Source organism: Elgaria multicarinata, chromosome 1 (genome assembly GCF_023053635.1).
Source record: "Elgaria multicarinata webbii isolate HBS135686 ecotype San Diego chromosome 1, rElgMul1.1.pri, whole genome shotgun sequence".
Lineage (NCBI taxonomy): Eukaryota > Metazoa > Chordata > Lepidosauria > Squamata > Anguidae > Elgaria > Elgaria multicarinata.
The window spans coordinates 189,504,065-189,525,305 of record NC_086171.1 but is presented as its reverse complement, the minus strand read 5'-3'; the positions used below and the strand labels follow the sequence as shown (position 1 = coordinate 189,525,305).

At 41.6% G+C, this 21,241-nt stretch overlaps 2 protein-coding genes across 2 annotated transcripts in view; one reads left to right on the top strand and one right to left on the bottom strand.

Annotated features, from left to right (window-relative positions):
* Positions 1 to 13,954, top strand: part of ZHX3 (zinc fingers and homeoboxes 3) — a 29,438-nt gene extending 15,484 nt beyond the window's left edge. Inside the window, exons 2-3 of the mRNA XM_063145553.1 lie at positions 1,964 to 4,900; positions 9,823 to 13,954. Coding sequence (XP_063001623.1) covers positions 2,107 to 4,900; positions 9,823 to 9,833 — 2,805 coding nt within the window. The 5' untranslated portion in view covers positions 1,964 to 2,106 and the 3' untranslated portion in view covers positions 9,834 to 13,954. The remainder of the gene's footprint in view (positions 1 to 1,963; positions 4,901 to 9,822) is intronic.
* A 5,244-nt stretch (positions 13,955 to 19,198) lies between these two features.
* Positions 19,199 to 21,241, bottom strand: part of PLCG1 (phospholipase C gamma 1) — a 102,290-nt gene continuing 100,247 nt past the window's right edge. The window contains exon 32 of the mRNA XM_063145557.1: positions 19,199 to 20,692. Coding sequence (XP_063001627.1) covers positions 20,650 to 20,692 — 43 coding nt within the window. The 3' untranslated portion in view covers positions 19,199 to 20,649. The remainder of the gene's footprint in view (positions 20,693 to 21,241) is intronic.

The following is a 21,241-nucleotide window of genomic DNA, read 5'->3' as shown; positions in this document are numbered from 1 at the left end:
AAGCTAGGCAAACTAGCATAATGAAGTCTTTTGTCATTATTCAGTTTTGGTCATCTTTTTGTTTTTCGACTACAAATCCACCCTGAAGTTTCTCTTTTCGTCCTCGCAGAATATATGAGATTCCTTTGCTAATACATCTCCAAGAACCTCTGGCCAATGATGATGATGATGATAATGATGGACTCCAACTCCCATAATCCCCAGCCAACATGACAAATGGTCAGGGTGATGGGAGTTGTGATCCAACAATGCCTGGAGAACTACAGATTCTCTACCCGTGCTGTAGTTTATCTAAATGTGTCCGTTGCTGAACATTGTAATGTAACAAACAGATCAGAGTGTTTTCCCCTCTTTTAGCAAATGTATGTTTTCTATAGAGATGTACAGATCCATTCCATTTGTGTTTTCTGGATTGTCAGATGCCTCTTGTTCCATCACCAGCTCATTGACGGAACTGGGTATTTTCTAGTTTTCCAAATTTGCACAAATTCACATTTGCACTAATTTGCACTTATGAAAATGCACAAATCCCAGCAAAATATGCAAATACTCTCCAAATGCACATTTTTGTGCTTTAGCCTAGGGGGGAATTTTCAGCCAGTGTTTTTTTTAAAACTAAGTATTTTTCCCTACAACTAAATTTGCATAAGATTCTGGAAGGTAAATTTTTTAAAAAAATGGTCCGCAAGTATGACTTGAGAAAAGTCTGTGGAATCTGTGGATCATATTTATCAAAATCCAAACTCAATTGATTCCACTGTGGATTTCTCTGACATCCTTATTTTTATATCCCATTTTTTTCTACAAATCATTTTATTTATTATTTATTTATTTATTTATTTATTACATTTTTATACCGCCCAACAGCCGAAGCTCTCTGGGCGGTTCACAAATCATGCTATACATTATCCCTACAACACCAGTTTTTGAAGTTGTTTAGGTTCCAGGGTTGTCAGGCCCTGTCCTAAGAACAAAATTGCTGGCATAGCAAGTCATAGAGTCACTTTTAAACATACACTTCTGTGTGGTTTGTATAACATCATCATCATCATCATTATACTTTGTAGGCTTCATTTATATATTTGGTATGATTTATTACTTCTTTTTTAGTTGTTCTCTACTCTGAGCTTAATGAGTTGGGTGGGTTTAAATAGAATCCATATGTTGGTACATTTCCCCTCTGGTGGTATTAAAATAGTTTTTATATAGCTCACCCCCAGGTTGGAGGACGTGATTAGATATATTAGCAGCAGACCATGTCCTTAACTTTTATTAAAAATTGTATTGCATTTTAATGAAAATATTGATATAACTATCACAATAACAGTATTATCAAAATTTTAATATGTGTTTGCTCCAAAATGTCAACTATGCCATGAAGTGTATCCCACATATCAGTCTCCCCTTAATTCTCTTGCTTACTATTGATGGAATGTATAAAAAAATCTAGTATTTATTTCCCAATCCCTCGAACTGAAATGATTCTGTCACTTGTGTAACTATCACATGATGTGTATGTAGTATTTCAGCTGTGGACAGAAGGTAGATTGGGATCTACTGGTAGGTTACTGGTTAATTTGCAGTAGATTGACAAGAGTTTCTGACTCCCAATCATTTAACCTCAGTAATAGTAAATGCCCCCCCCCAAAAAAATTAGGCTTTTAGAATCCTTGATTTGTAGTATCTCAGATGTAGATTTGTGCATGTATATGCAGGTGATCCACGTTTATGGCTCTTGGGTGTGATTAGGTTTTGCTCCATCCACTGAACTAGGCTCGTCACCACCCTGACCAATACTTTGCTCCTGGCTTTACTTAAAAACAACAACAACAAAATAGATCCTGCAAGCCTGAAAGCTGCCCACACCTGTAATATATAGTTGAGCAGTAAATGGTATGTGGTTATGCTAGACTAAGCCTGTGGCATAATGTTTTGCTAATATGCTATTATTTTGTTTCCTCAGATTCAATGGCAAATTTAAGTGGCTGTCCCAACTCTTGACACACCTTTTTGGGCAACATGGATTTGCTGGAATTTACTTTGCAAAGGGTTCTTAAAAAGTAATATTTGCCTCCTAAGCTTTGACCATCTTCCTTGGTTTCAGTAATGGCCAGCAAAAGGAAATCCACAACGCCTTGTATGATACCGCCTAAGACACTGGCATTACAGGAGTCACAGTCAGCCTCTGTTGATGTTGTTCATGAAGGAACTCAACAATCTGTTTCTCCAGCCAGTCTGCCTATTAGTGATACTGTTGTTAATAGCAATCACAACAGTGGGACGTTGTCCAATGGATATAATGGTATTGTAGATGGTGATACATACAGATGCACATATTGCAGTTTTGGCTCTCAAGATGTTAATCAGTTCCTTGCTCACATTGATTCTGAGCACATAGACTTTAGCAAAGGCCCCTCCTTTGTGTGTGTGCAGTGCAGTTTCCTGGTAAAGAGCCACAAAGAGCTGTCTTGTCACAATGCAGAGCACCATGCTGGCAAAACCAGCTTAATCTGGAATGTTGTGAAGCAAGGCAATCACATTGTAGTGGAGCAAACCATTAGAAATACTGGCACCAACAGCAATCAAGATCTTCTGGGGGATCTCCCTGAGGAAGGCCAAGATAGTCAAGCTGAAATTATTATTACCAAAACCCCCATTATGAAAATAATGAAGACAAAACCAGAAGTTAAGAAGATCCACATGCTGAAAGAAAATGTATCTAGTAAACTGGTCAAGGATCTGGAGACAAAAGGTGGTGAACGGCCATTTGCCAATGGATCTGTGCCAGTGAGCCAGTCGACAACAGGCACAGTCAAATCGACACACGTTCTCAATGGCTCAATAATAGGCAACGTGCCTGTTTTGCAAGCAGGCATCACCCAACTTGTGCAACTGCAGCAGCAACCACAAGTTCACCAGCAGCTACCCACATCAAAATCCCTTCCCAAGGTAATGATTCCCTTGAGTAGTATCCCAACCTACAATGCAGCAATGGACTCTAACAGTTTTCTGAAAAACTCTTTCCATAAGTTCCCTTACCCTACCAAAGCTGAGCTTTGCTATTTGACTGTGGTGACCAAATACCCAGAAGAACAGCTGAAGATTTGGTTTACAGCCCAGAGGTTGAAACAGGGTATTAGTTGGTCGCCCGAGGAGATAGAAGATGCACGGAAGAAAATGTTTAACACTGTGATTCAATCTGTGCCCCAGTCCACCATTACAGTATTGAATACACCTCTTGTTGCAAGCCCCAGTAGTGTTCAGCATCTCATTCATGCCAGTTTGCCTGGACATTCGGTTGGAAAACCTGAAGGAGCAAGTGGTGTGCTGGTCACCCAACCAATAATAACAAATGGACTTCAAGGAACAACCTCATCTCTTGCCATAGCAGTAACGTCCATTCCAAAGACCCAGATTGCTAAGCCGCCAACCACTATGTCGGTTTCTAGTACTCCATCCACTGTGAAAGTGGTCAGTGCTGCTCAGTCCCAGCTCACTGCTTGCCCAAACATAACATCACAGATGTTCTTAGATCCCAACATTTACAAAAATAAGAAGTCTTATGAACAGCTGTCTGCACTAAAAAATAGCTTCTGTAGGAATCAGTTCCCTGGTCATGCCGAAGTTGAACGGCTGACAAAAATCACAGGACTTAATACGAGGGATGTTCGAAAATGGTTTAGTGATAGGAGATACCATTGTCGAAATATAAGAGCCAGCAAGGCAGTCCATCTTGGAGACAATACAATAATCATTGATTCTGTACCTGAAATTACCTTTACCTCCTCCCTCAAACCAACCCCAGAGTTAACTTCCATATCAGCAGCTGCGCCTGTTGTTCACACCCCAACCCGCCGACAATCCTGGCACCAGACCCCTGATTTCTCCGCTACAAAGTATAAAGAGAGGGCTCCGGAACAGCTCAGAGCTTTGGAAAGCAGCTTTGCACAAAACCCATTTCCTCTTCAGGAGGAAGTGGACCGTTTGAGAACTGAAACCAAAATGACAAGGAGAGAGATTGACAGCTGGTTCTCCGAGCGAAGGAAAAAACAAGTGATTAAAGCAGAGCAATGCCTAGACGAAGATGCTGCAGACGACTCAGTGGAAGAGGGAGACTCTTCAGATGACCTGAGAGCTTCAAGCGAAAATGGCTCCTTGGATGCAGCCAGCAGCTCTCAAACGTCAGGTGAGCGCAAAGTGACCCCTATAAAAATTAACCTCAAGAACTTTAAGGTGACTGAGTCGAATTGCAAAAGTGAGTTGCCAGGCTTGTGTAAAGATGTTCAGAGAGGGAGCTCTTCTAGCAGGGCTCCTGTGCCCCCAAAACGCAAGCCAAACTTTAAAAAGACTGCTCAGCAGAGGCATTTGCTTAAACAGCTCTTTGTACAGACCCAGCGGCCTACAAATGAACAATATGACCGAATATGTTCTCAGTCAGGCCTTCCCAGGACTGAAGTGATTCGCTGGTTTGGGGATAGCCGCTACGGTTTAAAAAATGGGAATTTGAGGTGGTATCAGAACTACAAGCATGGCATCTTTCCAAAAGGCCTAGCCCTAGCAACTTCCGATGAGGCCGGCAAGGAGATCCTCCAGGACTATTTCCAAAAGAACAAGGAGCTTTATGAAGATGACCTCCCGGGTCTCTGTGAGAGAACTCAAATGACCACTCCACAGGTCAGGTTGTGGTTTGCTGAAAGGGTAGACGATGATAACAAGGCAATATCGGACACAGGCAGCGAAGATCAGTCTTCAAGTGTTGGCGAGCCAGCCAGCAGCCAAAAAGGGACGACGGATGCCTTTTCAGAAGTTTCTGAAAACAGTGAATCCTGGGAGCCTGGAGGTCAAGATGGCAGCTCCGAGCTTGGAGATACAGAGAGTCATCCACCTGCAGTTCACTTTGGTAAGAAATTTCATACCTTCCACAACTGTTTCTGCTAACGTGGCCCTCTCTTTGCGGTTGGAGCATCAAAAAGGGATTTGAACAAAACACTGAGAAATTGACGAGCAAATGGAGAGTTAGAGAATTAATTTTGTTTCACCTTATTGGTGGGGGCAGAGAGTAAGGAAGGGGTACAGAAGTATCCCGATGCTTTCCTTTCCTTCCCAGTCTTGTGACTGTTGCCGATGATGCTGTGTTGAGATAGAAATTCTGTCTATCCTGCATGGGGGACCATTGTCATTTGTCACTGAGATCATCTGAAATGCTTGTTTGGGTTGATCACTAACTGGTATGGAAATATGAAGAGCAGTTCTTATCTTTGACTTAATCATTCCTTCCACAAGTCATGGTGATTATAGCCATATTTTGGCATTCCCTTCATGTAATTAACAATCACCATGGAGCCGAAAAGTGGGCCTGTGCACACTGGCCCAACCCCACATCCCAACATCTCTGTGTTGGGAGGGCATCTGTAGAGGAGAGCTTGCTTTGGATGTAGACTCCCCCCCAATGATGTGCTGGGCTATGAGCAGATTAAGCAGAGGAATCACTGGTGAGTGGGGGCATTATGCACTTTGACCAGACTACCCTCTGCAGAACCCCCCCCCCCCGCCCCGGGCCCATGCATGGATTGGAAATGGAGGGGGACGTGAAATGTGGGACCTAGCAGTGATGGCTAAATTAACTCATAGTGGCTCCATTCAGAAGACACCTTAAAGCATGGCTTTATTTATTTATTTATTTATTTAAAATGTTTATATCCCACCCTATATCAATAAGATCTCAGGGCAGCATACAGATAAAAACATACAGTATAAAACAGTAAATATACAAAGCTAAAAACAAACTATAAAGCAAGTTAAAACAATATATAATTTAAAAACAGTAAAACAGTTAAAACAATGTGCCAACTTAGTGAATTCAACCATTTAACCACGGTGGTTAAGCCAGAAAGCTGGGCTGTGTTCGGAAGACACATCTTAAAATACAATCACATAATACAATTACCACATAAGAAAAATAAAATACACAAACTTACATCGCTTATAATTCCAAGTTATACTTATCTAGTTTCCATAATCACATAACATATCATAAATGCTCCCCACCACCTTTCGGGATCTATTCTTGCTTCCAGAATCTCATTGTTTCTTCTGGTGGTGATTTCCCACCCCCCTTAGAGAATACATATTCTAGGAACTGTTTCCAGATTCCCTCAAATTCATTTACATTTGTTATACCTTTTCTTAACCTTATATTACATGTCAATTTGTCATTAATAGCTATATCCCATATTTCCTTATACCACTCTTCTATATAATAATTTCCCTGCACCTTCCAGTTCCTAGCTATAATTAACCTTGCTGCTGTCAACAAATTGGTTATTAATTCTTTAATCTCTTTATTATACTTTAAAGTACCATATAGTGATAGCAATGCTACTACAGGTGTCTCTTCCATCTCTATTCCCACAATTTTTTTTATCTCAATAAACACCATTTTCCACAATTTTTGCACACATTCGCATTCCCATTCCCACCACATATGTAAATACGTTCCTTTCCCTCCACAACCTCTCCAACAATTTGCTGAATTCGTCTTATTTATTCTGTTTAATCTCACCGGGGTCAGATACCACCTCCAAACAATTTTGTAGTAATTTTCTTTTATTCTCACAGACATGTTTCTCAACACTTTTTGTCGCCATATTCCCTCCCAACTCTGTTGTCCTATTTGCACTCTCAAATCGGTTTCCCATACCATCTTCCCAATTTCCCCTATCTCTCCCTTTTCAGCCAATATTCTATATATTTCACTTGTTAAACCTTTTATCCTTTTATTTTCTCCTATCTCAATTTCTTTCCTATAAATCAAATCTTCAAATTTTGTCATTTTGCTACACTCCCCATTATCTCTTACCCATTTTTTTGTCCATTGCTCTAACTGCCGACAATTTAACCATTTTAAATTCTCCCCCTTAAACACCTCTTCCATTTCCCTCCCTCTTTTTGTCTCTCTTAACCAATCTTTTAACCTCATTATTTTTTTCTCTATTAAAATTTTGTTCAATCTCTCTTTTAAATTCCCTGGAAAATTCCTTAACATTATCACAGGTGTTAACGGAGATATATTCGAAAATAACTCCTTCTTATATAATCGCCAGATTTCCCAATGCTTTTTCAATAGAAGGTTTCCTATTTCTTCCCCGCTCTTTTTACTATCTTCTCTAAAAATACGTATTTTCCAATTGCCACTCTTTATCTTTTCTTGATTCATCCTCCAACCAACCTAATTCCCCTACTCCTATAACGCCTTCTACTATGTGTCTTAACCTATTGGCTGTATAATATGCCTTTATATTGGGGATTCCCAATCCTCCTTTCTTCTGTGCTAAGTACCACCACTTTTTGTTTATTCTCGCTTTCCTGCCTCCATTACAATAATTATTTACCATATTCTGCCAACTTTTTATCTCTTTTTCTGTTATTCTAATTGGTAACATTCTAAATACAAAATTAAGCTTAGATAAAATTTTCATTTTAACTAAAGCTATTCTCCCAAACCATGACAAATTTAACCTTTTGTATTTTTCTATTTTATCTATAATATCTTTTTTCAACTTATATAAATTCTCCTTTTCTAAATCCTCTAAATCTTTAGTAATTTTAATTCCCAAATATTTAATTTGTTCTTTAACTCTCATTTTCCCTTCCTTTCCTTCCCAGTCTTTCACTTCTTTTTTTATATAGTTAAATGTCACCATTTCTGATTTTTCCCAATTTATTCTTAATCCCGTAACTTCTTCAAACTCTTTCAAATGTTGTTTAATTCTTCTCATTATCTTTAGTGGATCCTTAACAGTTAACAATGTGTCGTCTGCAAACATATGTAATTTTAATTCCTTTTTCAAACCTACTCCTTCTATAATCCCATCCTCTCTTATCACATTTGCCAACAATTCCATAACCAGTACAAATAGGACCGGCGAGAGTGGGTTTGACTACAGTGAATAAAGCCAAAAGCCTTATTCACCATGGTTAAAGCCATAGTTTAAGGTGTTTTCTAAATGGGCCCAATGTTAGAACAAAAGAGAACAGACAGAGATGGGACAGCTTTGAAGAAAAAAAGAAACCTTTTATTGATCATTATAAAAACAATTTAATATATCCTATTTTAATATATAACTATTTTTCTTTGGGGCCCTGTTGAAAGGTTTATATCATGGGGGGGGGGCAACATTTAGCTTCAATCCCCCTCAGTGTAGCCCCCCAAAAGAAAAGGGTTTAAAACATCTTTTTTGGGGGGGGGGAAATAGCATCCAGACAGCCCCAAAGGTCACATTTATCTCACTTGCAGGCTACAGCTGGCCCTTTTAGGGTTCCATAACTGCTAAGGAGCCCTGAAAAGGACAAAGTTAGCTTGCACACAAGGTATGTTTCACCTTTTTGTCACTCTGTAGTGACCTGGATCCTATTATTAACCCTATAATGATAATTATAATTTTTTAAAAATAATAATTTTCAACTCACCTGATACAATGTGACCCACAGTAGGGAGTGGGGTAGGGTGTCCACCAGACCTCTTGAAGTTCAGCACTCCTGGTTTATAGTAACAATATTTTGTAATGTTTTTCCCTCATGGTCCATTGAAATTTATTCTTATGTGGAAACGTGTTTTGAGGGTTACTGGAATAAGATGTGCTTTGTCTGCATGTTTTCTACTATAATGAAGTGGCATTGCTCAATTAAAAAGCAGAGAGGAAAAGGAAACAGCAAGCAAAGGGTTCTATCCCGACTTAGCTGTACTTAGGGCTCATCAACACCAAGCAGGATATTCCACTATGAAAGCGGTATGAAAGCAGTATATAAAAGGCATGAGCCACACTATTGCTTTATAGCGGTATTGAAGTGCACTGTAGCACCATGTACATTGATGCTGCTATATAAATAATAATAATAATAATCTACACTACTGCTTTATAGTGATACTGAAGCGCACTGACAACTGTTGGGGCCCATTGACACATCTACACCAAGCAGGATATCGCACTATGAAAGAGGTATATGGTCTGTGTCAATGGGCCCCAACAGCTGTCAGTGTACTTCAATTCCGCTATAAGTCAGTAGTGTGGCTCCTGCCTTTTATGTGCCGCTTTCACAGTGGAATATCCTGCTTGGTGTAGATGAGCCATTAGAGTTCTTCTTAGGCATAACTTCTTAGGCATAACTAGACTAACTTGCATTGATCTTAATGGGTCTGCTCCAAATTTGCCTAAGTCTGGATCTAGCCCATTATTCATATGGCACAGTGTATGGTGGCATTATATGAAGCAACATAAACAAACCGCAGAGAGATAAGGAGAGAGATGTTGGGGTGTCAAGGGATAAATAAGAGCAGATGCAGTTATGCCTACCTAGGCTTCAACTTCAGTATGGGTAAGCATTAAGGGGACTGAGCTGAAGCCTTCATGGAAATGGTGGGTTTTGAGGAGAGAGATGAAATGGGAGAGAGACAACGTGGCATAGGGGGAAGGTCCAGTCATAATGAGCAACAAGGGAGAAAGGACTGAATAGTTTATGAGGGCAGGAGACTTTCAGCCTTTCGAGGGTAGAGAAGTGGAAGGAGCAGGGGTCAAAGACCAGGGATATAACAAGCAATAGGTTCAGAAAGATAGCTGGGTCAAGATGACTTCTTAGCCACTCACCCATAGCATCGGCAGGAATGTTAAAAGTTCAGTTCTCTGTAACCTTCCTCCACCCTCTTCTCAGCACAGCTGAGGTCATGGTGACTTTGTTTTTTCCACTCTACTCTTTGCCTTTCTGCTTGCTCATTCTTCCAGTATTGTAAAATATAATTGTGACGCCCATGTGTGTTGCTTTCAGAAACAGATTGAACCAGCGCGGCCTCTCTCCGGAAGGATCTGCTGTTAACTTTGTGAGGACTCGGCAGCTGTGGGGCTCAGCCTGAATCTCCATTGAAAGGTCCTAAGGAAGCACTGCCATGATGCCAAGATCTTCTTCTTTTTTCTTTTTTTTTTGGAAAAGCAAAGCACATTGGGAAGTTGCAGGGGGTGAGGAAGAGATCAACCAAGACGATCTTGGTTTTGGGGTTGCAGTCAAACAGTCTGCTGCCTCATCTAGCACATGGACAAAGTCTGGAACAGAGTTGGCAAGATTTTCTCTCTCATCTAGATTACAATTCTCTGTTTTGTTTTCCAGCGGACAATTTATTTCAAGATTCATATCTATAATATGGAATCAGCTTGTTAATACTACAAGCTGGGCTGCACACAGTATCATGAATCTGGGGGCATTGTGTTCAACATTCTTGATTTGTAGAAATGGACTATCATTGTCACTATATATTTTGAATTCTTTCAGTGCTTGTTCCGTGAAGGCTCAGTCACGGCATATATGATGTTTTGAGTGTCTGGTTCTGGAAGTCTAGGCGGCAATCTATACCCACTAACAAGGGAGTAAGTCCTATCGAAACCAATAGGAATTTCTACCAAGTAGACATGGTGTGTGTGTGTGTGTGTGTGTGTGTGTGTGTGTGTGAGAGAGAGAGAGAGAGAGAGAGAGAAAGTGTTTCAGGTATAAGTCTGATGAGGAACATTCCCACTTCCATTCACAAAATTGACACAATTTTGGGAGGAGGGGGATAAATTCTAATCCAGAATGTTCTTTTTCTTTATTGTTAAAAGCAAACAAATTTATTATTTTTATTAAGAAGACTGTAAGAGTAAAATGTAATCCTTCAGTAAATTGTGGCCAGGAAGGCATCTAGTTTGCCAACACCACATGTTACCTACAACCCCACCCTCCCAATGTATGGACCAGACACAATCTGGGCCTGTTCGCATGTAACAGCTGGAAATCATGAGTTAATTAGATCCCACACTTTTCTTCATAGAGGTGCGCTGTTGGTAACTTTTGCCATTTCCCCCAGTTTTTCTAGCCATTTATGAGCTAGAACACTTTTTTCTTTGTTTTTTCCTCCCTGAGCAGCTTTGAGCTATGCGGAGTACACAGTTAATCTTACACACTTTCATAGGAGGGCATGTCCTACCTACCTGAGTCTTGGCTTACTTATTATTTTGAAAACATTTTATTTAATTATTTTAATAGTATGGAAAGTTTTAATTTAATGTGCTGGAGTGTATTTCTAATGGTAGGAAATGTTAATTTAAATGGGTCAGTGATTGTCTCTGAGCACCTGTTTTACTGGGTGGACTTAAGGAAGCCTGCTCTTCCTTAGGATCACCTCTGGAATCTTCTCTGAAGATGGTTTTAGATCCCAGCTGTCATTTTTTTCTCAAGTTTTCACCCCCATGTCTCGTCTGGAAGACTGGTTTGTGTAACACTCTTGTTGAGAAACTGAGAGAAACCTCTCTTGTTCCATCCAAGTTCAATTAGCTTTAGAGCATCTTCTCCTTTTGGGTCCATCTCAAGAAGGATTTCTCAAGCCATTGATTTCAGGACTGTGTGTGTTGCATAAGCCCACAAATGCACAATGTATTATTGGCCACAGAATTCAGTTTTGTGAGAATCTCAGGGCGTAAATACACATATTGGGTCAGATCCAGGATCTCCCTTTTATGGGTGGATGGATGGGCAGATGGGCTCTGATCATGAAAGGTGCCTATGCCTGATTTTTTGGGATTCCCCTCTGCCCCACACAACAGTTCACCTCATTCAGCAGGGTCCTCCAGACTTGTGTGTAGCACAAGGGCAGGGAACTTCCAAGGGCGAATTTAACTTTGGAGACGTTCTCAGTTGCTGCATTCCAAAGACAAAAGGGATGGTTCTGAAATACCAAAAATACTGGTGGAATTTAATTTGATGCTCTTACTGCCAATAATGATGCCTCGGGCAGCATTTCAACCTTTTAGAATGGGGGAAATGTATTCAAAAGCTGGACAACCACCCAAAGATCAGTGGTCAGGGGTGAAAGGGGTCTGGCCTGCTCCCCAGTGTATTGTTTTCATGGGGCTGGAGGGGCTGCCATGGGAAGGAGGAGAAGGAGGTCAGCTTCTGCCAGTCCAGTCACACACACCTAAATCTGGATCCAACCCTATGTGTAATTCTGGGATTTACTTATTAATTGCATTTTTAAAAAATTACACAGTGCAGCCACTGATGGTGCAATTTCAAATGAAAGACCAGAACACTAGCTCTGTGTGTGTGTGTGTGTGAGTGTGTGTGTGCACACATGCATGCGTGCTTCACCTCTTCTCTTTCCACTTTTATTGTACAAGAGAAAAAATACATTGGTGCAAAAGCTCTTGGCACAGAACTTTTCCTCTAAAAGATTGCATGGACATACACAACCCTGATTTAATATTAAGCATCAATCCATATATTGAAGAAAAAGGCACTTGTGATGCTTGCATCACATCTCTGGGAGTTTGCCATGCATAGTGCTGCCCTCCAGCACCATTTATATTTGGGTTCAAAAGTCCTCAGGCTTTTACGTAGGTTCTTGGGCTAGTTACTTTTCTGTTAGTCTCACAAGTTTGCCTTCTGGGATAACTGGCCAAGCCTCACCATGGCAGCCCTGACACTCTAAAAATTCCAGATCTACCCACTAACTCAAAAAGGTTAGAGACCCGTGTTCTAAGTAGAAAAGACTGCTTATTTCGTATTGTTTTTCTCCTCCCCGCACATGCCTATCCAAGCCTTCTTGACCATCTCCTGTCATTTCTTCTGCCCTTCTTTCACGGTTAACGTGTGCCCCCTCCTCAACTGCCTGTTTCTTTCATCCCTCCCTCCTGCTGCTTTTACAGTCCCTGCCCCCTATAACAGCTTCTCTCTCTTATCCCCTTCCTGTTTATTCCCAGTTCTTTTAAAATTATCATAATCATTAAGAATATTAGCTTTGCTCTCTTACCAACTTCCGCTGCATCTCCTGCCTTATGCAGTATGCCTGATGTGGCCATGCACAGAAGCACTGGGCAGTCTGTCGCACTGAAACCAACCTGAAAGTTGGCCGAGACCCATTGGTGGGTCCCAACCCACGGGTCGAAAAACAATGTGTTTGGAGGTTTGACCCAAAGAGTGCAACTTCATTTTACAGCAATGCCTTCAGAGAACAAATGCAGGTAATTGATGTGGGGATACAGTCTTCTCAGGAATTTGTGGGCCAATTCCATTGAAATGGATGGGGATGAAGCTAGAGCTCCCAAATGGAAAAAGCAGCCTTAAGCACTTCAGTCGAACCGGCACAGGAGCAGTTCTTGGTAGGCTATACCCTTCCTTTCCTGTGTCTCTCGGTACATGAGATTTGTTTGAAATATACACATATACAGTACATATATGCAGTTACTTTATGCAGAGCTGCTATATTAATTTTTTTTACATGTATAGATTGCTGTATAATTTGAAACCTCACTCCAGTTTGTGAGGAGTACATGGTTTTTGTGTCTACTTAAAAGGACCGACAGCATATGTGAAGTGGCTATCTTGGTGTCAGCATGAAATGATTACTTAGGGTGTAGCATGAACGTCCTTACTTGGAAAGTAAGGTTTGCTCACAACCCACTTCCATGTAACTGTTGTAGAACCAGCTTGGCCAAGCTTAGCAACAGATTTAACATTTAGATTGTGTATATGGATTGCAAGTTCAGGAATTGCAGGTCAGTTTTATCCTTTCTTGATTGGCACGGGAGCAGTTCTTGGAAAAGTCATGCACAAATCCACCGGAGCCAGGGCTTGAGGCACGGAGAGGCATAGCTTCAAGGGATGTTGTAGTAGCTCATGATAAAGTAGATGATTAATATAATCAATGGATTTGTCCCCTGCTGTAAGCAACAACCAAATCCAATACCAGTTCTGCTCCTAAAACAGTGCAGACACCAAGTGCGTGACTGCCTCTGTCTGCAATGCAGTTAGCTAATATGGATCAATTCAGTGAAGAGTTTAATGTGGTTGCTAGCACATCTGTGCTTGATCCAACAATTCTTTGGAGGCATGTGAGTTCCAGTGGATGGACACACACACAGAGGGGTACCCTCTGAAACATCCCCTTCACTTCTCTGGAAGGGGGCTTCTCTTTGGGTGCACATGAAGCCACACTTATCTATTGAGTTGAAAGGAAGCCACCACATCCAGAAGCTCCATACTCATTGCAATGCATATGGACTTGGGGAGTTTGGTCTTCTAACAATTCATAGGTTTGTACAGTGCGTACACTGTTTTCTGTTCTGCATCCAGTTCTAATTAATATACCATGCCGTAATTAGGCTTGGAGTGTTCAAGAGAGAGTTGATTTGAAACAGGGGAAGTTACAAGCTAGGTTATGTGTGTCATCCAACTTCGTAGAGCAAAAAGCACAGCCTTTGAAGCAAAGCATTAGGGGCAACTATGTAGTTGCAGGCCGGGCATTGATCTCTCCTCAGTGGTTTCACAGTAGTGTTTCTTGTCACAGGCAGCATCACCACAATTTTGCACAGGTCTTCTGTTAAGATAATCTTGTGCTTGAAGCCAGTGGAAGAGCACATGTTTTGCATGCAGAAGGTCCCAGGTTCAATTCCTGGCAGTGCTACCTTGGGCTGCAGACAATACTGAGTTCAGTGATCTGATTCAATCTAAAGCAGCTTCCCAATTCAAAGTTGCTTGGTATTTTAGTTCAGCCTTGTTTGGTGTTGTAGGTCTTCCCCACACTCCCACGTGTAAGTTAGCTTTCCTAAATGCTTGGTGCTAAAAACAAAGAAAGCGCCAAGTCCCTTTGCACTGATTTCTGTCCATGAAGTAGTCTCAATTAAAGCTGGATACTTCTTTTTTAAAAAAATTAGGAGTCAGAATATGTTTTCCACTTTGCTCCCTGTAAAGTTACTTGAACACTTTGGTTAGAAATACAGCTACTTGGCTAGTTTTAGAAACCTAAGGTGGTTAGACAAGGCACTTAGGAGTTAGGGTTTATTGGTGAATCAAGAATACTTTATTTATAGGCTGCTAAACTTATTTAATTTTCTGAAAGTATTTATCTGGTTCTTCAGGCTGCATTCTGCTCTTGTTCCCATATTTCACAAGGTAGGAGGGGAAGGTACTGGCATAGGAATGAAAGTAATTAAACCCATCATGTGAGTTTGCAAACAAATTGCCCTGGGATCATCTCACTTAAATTGTGACAGTTTAGTCTGAATATTCTTTATAGCCTTTGCATTACATTTGTACTTTTCTTCTCCTGAGGAGTTCTCCCCCCACCCGCTTCTCTCCCCCCTACCCCCGGCCATCACAACAGCTCTGTGAAGCCACTTAAGACTGTTGAGCAGGAATTTGAATCCCAGCCTCCCTAGTCTAAGTTCAGAATTTTATCCACCTCATAGCACACTAGCTCTGAATTTTACAGACCCATAGCACAATACAAGCACTTCCTTGAATTAAAATCAGTTGTCTAAATTGTGTACTAGCTTAAATTTTAAGACTAGTTTGAAATCACAGGACTAATACTAGTGTTGTTTTTTTGTGTCTCCAAGGACTTGAATACTGGCCTATGCAGCATTTCTCAAGCTGTGAAATCAGTCAGTGCTCAGGAGATACTCTGGCATGAGAATGACAGTCCATATGGCTGTCTTATCAAATCAGTCTTAATGTGATGGCACAGCTTTACAGCAAGTGCCACTGAGGAGACTTCCTGAATTAGAATGTGTAGGGTTTAAGGTGCCACTTGTCATAATTTAAAACCTTCCCCACCCTTTTAAACTTTCTTCTCTCTCCTCCTCCAACGTGTTTCCCTTTTCTGAATAAGCAGGCACATGGCAGACAAAATGTTGGGATATGGGGAATTCTGAACCATAATGCGAAACGTTTTTAGTTCAGGGGAAGTTGTTGGAGTGTATTCAGCTGCAAGCACACAGTGTGTCTTCATGTGGTATGTATTAGTCATACTTGAAATCTTAATTTCATCTGTTTATTTTCCTAGTGGAATTTTTTTTTAATTGAGAGCCAGTTGAACCACTCTTTGGAATGGAAATAGCACACTGTAAAACTCTTAATGATGGGCTAGTGCGTGGGGCTCACTAACTGAATAAATTCTGTTTGCAAAGGAAACATTTTATTCTCTTTGCAAAAAGGCCAGCCTTCACAAGCTGCTGGGAATTTCTCCTTTGAATTTAATGAGGGTGGGTGTATGTGTATAGAGGAGGGGCCATAGCTCAGCAGGAGAGCACAGCCTTTGCATGCAAAAGTTCCCTGGTTCAGTCCTCAGCACTTCCATTAAAAGGACCAAGTCGCAGATGGTGTGATGGAGCCAGGAGCTGTTGCTGTCAGTCACAATAGAAATATTGGGGCAGATGGGCAAACAGCTTGACCTTCTATAAGGCAGCTTTCTGGATGCAACCCTCCTTCCACGCTGGTAGCAGAGAAGTTCAGTGGAGATTGGTGGCTCTGAGAATCCATTTTGGATTTCAGTCAGAACCAGCCAGAACTCTCGAGACATCTATCCAAGGTTAAGGGATAGGATTCAGCACCTTGGTTAGCTCCTTTAGAGTTCTGGGTGCTTCTGAGAGACCCAGGATGGATTCGTAGCCCCACTGAAATCGGAGCCATTAGCCTCAACTGGAGAAGTTCCTATGTCAAGGACTGATTTAGATACAAGAAAGATTCTTGTGTCATATAAAGATGGTTTCCTGGTATTGGTAAGCCGAATTATGTATGAAGTCTCAAGTCTTATGAATGTAATTGCTGAAATGATATATACAGTATGGAAAAGATACGTTTGCAGAACCTTCCAATGGTACACACCATCATGTTTGAGAGAGAAACAAGGGAAAGATGTGCTTGGCAATTCAGATGCTATGGGGTTTGCAGTGGTAAAGCACAAGGACCACACTGCAGACCTGTGGTTTTTTAACTGGGTACAAAGCAGCTCTCCGGTGCCTTTGAAGCTATAAGGCAACAGAAAGCAAATGCAGGAATCCTCTTGGATGTTAGTCCAGGAATCCTGATCATGCTGATGAACAGGAAGGGCATGTTCTTCTGAAACTCGTAACTGTAAGGCCATGCAAACTATGGAAGTGTTTTACTTGAGTGAAAAGATCTGGCAGCAATCTGTGCCAGAGCAAGAATGGTTGCACTTATTGAATGAGAGCTGCTTCTCCCTCACTTCCCAAACCTTATGTGGCTGAAAGGGCTTTTATTTTTTTAACCCCCAAGAAAGTTTTCTCATGGAAAGACTCAGCAGATAACTCACATGCCAGTGATAAGCAAGAAGAACATCTACAGATGCTCATGGATTGTTTATTTGATGTTGTCTTCAGGATGCTTTCATTATGGATACACAGCTTTGTCGGATTTTCTTCATCCTGTGTCAAAAATGTCTCCCAGTGCAGATTGCTGAGCTCTTCAACTTTCCAAGCCAATGGGAAACTATCGTAGATGGCATCTTTTAATGTACCATAGAATTTTGATTTAGCCACCAGGTTGCTGCTAAGGGCCCTTTTATAAAAGGGTAGCAGTGGGCTAGTAAACCAAGCCCCTGATAGGTAGCTTTCTGTTTTTGTATGGTTATTTTTAGGGTAGGGTTAACTTACAAACTATGAAGAAAATTGGATTCTTTTTTGTACTTTTGGTAAAACTTTTTGAAGAGGAAAAGGCTGAAGCTGTCGGTGTGGGTAAATGCCTGTTCTCTTTTCCGCCAGAGAGAACGGCTGGGCCTAGCCTGATGGCATTCTCTCTTTTTCAGCAACAATGCCACTTCTGCGAAGTGACCTGCAAGTTTCCCTTCATTTTGTATATGTGGCTATGAGGGTGGGAGGAGCTTGCCTGTACAGTCTGGTGAAATGAGACCTTTTTGGTTTGTTCCTAAATAAAGAATGAGAGTAAAAAGAAAGCAAAATGTCTTGCGCAGTTTGTGAATTTTTGCGGGGGTGGTAGAAGGGATAAAATGTGTGCTGCATTAAGTTACTCTCCTCCTCTGAAGGACAGTTAGCTGCCTTCCACAAATTTGCTATTGTGTTAGGACTGCAGTGCATTAATGGATCTCAATCCATTAAATCAAAATCCCAAAGTCTAATTATGAGAAGTACTTTTCGGGGCCTTCCTCATCTAGAAGAATATAGTCAGCAGGACGGAGGGACCTTTAGGTAAGAGCCTATCCAGCTGTTTAAACTGCAAGGTATTGGATGCTGCAGTCCTAGGAGTTCCTAATGGTAGTGGGAGAGAGAGAGGAGGAGGGATTGCTTGAAAGCATCTAAGTATGCCTACTTTGTCCATGACAATGGTTACCAGATGGAGGGGGAAATTACCTTAGTCGCTGGAGTAATCCACCAGAGCACCATTTATTTTCTATAGGCACAATCCAGTTTATTCTACACACCCTTAAATCCCATTGCTTTCAAAAGTTACATTTGCTTAAATTTCACCCATTGAAGTAAATGGGGCTTCCGGCAAAATCCTATGCATGTTTATTTAGAAGCACAGCCCACTGACTTCGTAGGGCCTACTAATTCTAACTATTAAGAGGTTTAGAAAAAAAATAGCTAGCTTGTTTACATTGTTTTTATCTTGAACAATAACAGCCCCAGCAACATGTGAACCTAGAGGAAAGTGTAGAGTCATGTGGAATATTTGGGGGTACGTGCTCAAAATGTAACACCAGCACCATATGGACACACGGAAGCCCTTTGTTATGTATTCTTTATCTGGTGCTTGCAAGAAGCCTTGTGTACACACTTCAAATTTAAACTTGGCAACAAGTGATCTGGTCCCCCACCCCATGTGTCCCAACCAGTTTTTTCTTTTATTTAACTTTAGAGAAATAAACATAGTATAATCAACACTGTGACACAGTGCAAATGGATCACATTTATGATGAGTATCGGCTGACTTAGTTTCACTGGCCTGAGGGGAAACTAAAGTGGCGTCAGGTTAGATTAACCCACTTGCCAGCCTAATCCAAAACCAGCTATCTTATGCTTTTTTAGCAATTTGGCTGTATTCCACACTTGCATTGGTGCCAGTTCACTATTCTGGCCACCTCCCTGCCCAGCAGAAGCAGGTAATTGTAATAAGCTACATATGTTGTCATGGCTCACACATGCTAGCTTAGAAATGAATTTCATTAAAACAGTTGGGATCTACAGCAACTTCAGATTTGATTCAGTTTCTACCAGGATGGGTTATCCAGCCAGGAAATTGTCATTTGTGAAGCAACTCTTCTTCCCAGGAAAGTATGACGAAAGATAGGGCTTTCCTCTCCCACCTCCTCTTTGCCATTGACCCATTCCCAAAAACACACACAGCAGGACCCTCCTAAAAATGTACTTGAGGACTTTTATTGTGCAGTCAGATCCACCTCAGCCAACAGCCACATTCCATACATCTGGAGGAGATAGGCAGGCCTATGCTCCTCTTAAGAGAGTCAAACAATATATAGTCAAGACTGCCACGTACGGTGGAGTATTCCTTTGGAAACCGAAGTATGTATGCCTCCCGCTCTGTCCGGCAACCTAAATAAAAGTATTCAGTCCTGTTGGTGGGGTAGCATCCATTTTGTAACAGGCAAAGGGCAGCAGCGCACAACTTTTGCTGTTGCCATGGCAACTGGACACAGTATGGCCTCTTGCAGTTGGTTGGCTGCCTGCCCACAGCAGGGCAGTGATGGTTGCCTTCCAGTAGCCTGACCCCCATAAATATTGGGCAGAAGCTTCCTCAAAAAAGAAGAGGTGGTTTGACCACACGTAGAAGTCTCCTTCCCCAAAATAAGAGGTGGCATGGAAAGATGTCAGAGTAAGCAACAACAAAACCCTTTGTAGATTTTCTGGCTTGGAAACTGGCCAGAATTACAATGCATCCTTTTTCAGGGTCTACTGCTGCTGCTGCTACACTACAAATACCCCTAGAACTGTTGTTTCCCCCATTACTGTCAGCTGAAATTCAACCTAAGGGGAACAACAGCAGCAACACATGTTGAGTTCAGTGGCAAGAGCTCTACCTCTTGCAGAGCTGGCTTTGGCTCAAGTATTCCTGCCCCCCACCCCAAAAGCTGCCCCTTTATATCTCAGTTGCCACTTCTGTACAGTGGAGCGAAGTATTGGGGCAATTCTGCCTCGTGCTTGTCAAGAAAGAGCTGACAGCTTGACAGTTTTCAGCAGGTGGTCGTCTGCACCTCAGTCACCACAAGGAGCTCCATGGCTGCACTTAATACTGACATTTTGTTTTGCAAAGACAGGCTCAAGGGCCTTGCATAGTTTTATACGGCCACAGAGACCGGGCCTGGTAAGTCCTACCGGGCTTGTGCTCTTATACCAAGGGAACAATTGTACTTTCCTTCTGCCACAGAAATCAGTCACGTTCTGTGCACAAGCTCTGACTAAGGGGTTTATTAACATTTATAATAATATAATTTTTAAAAAAATTCAGGTCCTCTTAACTGAGTGGAGGAAAGATGATCTGTTGGACAGTTCTGAGGTTATTACCCTTTTTGTAACTACTGGCGTGGGGAAGAAGAGAGTTGTGTCTGGTCTCTGATTTGGTGCTGAGGGACTTTAGGGGGGGAATTTTGTTGAATGTTATGGTGAAGACAATGGAATTGTTGATTGGTGGGTTGGTCCTTTAAAAAAAATTCTGCACTTGAACACCCTTCAGAAGAGAAACTGGAAAAGCTGCCTGAAAGTAGGCCAAAGCAGTGACGTTTCCATAGAAACCAGTTCACAGCAATCCGTGAGAATCACAAGCACGGGAGGGTGCTTCACAGCAGGCCAAGCTGAGCTAGAGGCGGTTATCCCCATTCACCCGAGTCTTTCGGAGTACCCTGCAAGAAAGGGGGGGGGGAGAAGACTGCTGAAAAGAAGACAGCTGCCCATCAGACTACAAAAAAGCAAGTTACAATCCCAACTGTGGTGGGGCACCACATATCATGAAGCTGTGCTGACTTCCTTTTCTTTAGAAACTTACAGTGAACCCGAAGCCTCAATGAGAATATAGGTGGCACGCGCAAACCTCCTATGCCCAATAATAGCTCACTACATTGCCTGTGCATGTATGCCAACAGAGCTGGAGGAGGAACATGGCTACCTTATGTGGGGAAGGCACATCTCTTATGAGCTTACCCTTACACAGTAAATATCACAACTCCTGTTGCTGTGTTCTCAGGAGTGGGCCAATTGTAGCCCTCCAGGTGTTTTGGCCTACAACTCCCATGATCTCTCACCATTAGCTATTCTAGCTAGGGCTGATGAGAGCTGTAGGCCAGGACATCTGGAAGACCACATGTTGCCCACCCTTGACTTAAATATTCATCTTATCATTTCTGTGTAACCGATTGTTGTAAGTCACCTTGAGAAGATAATTTATCCTCAAA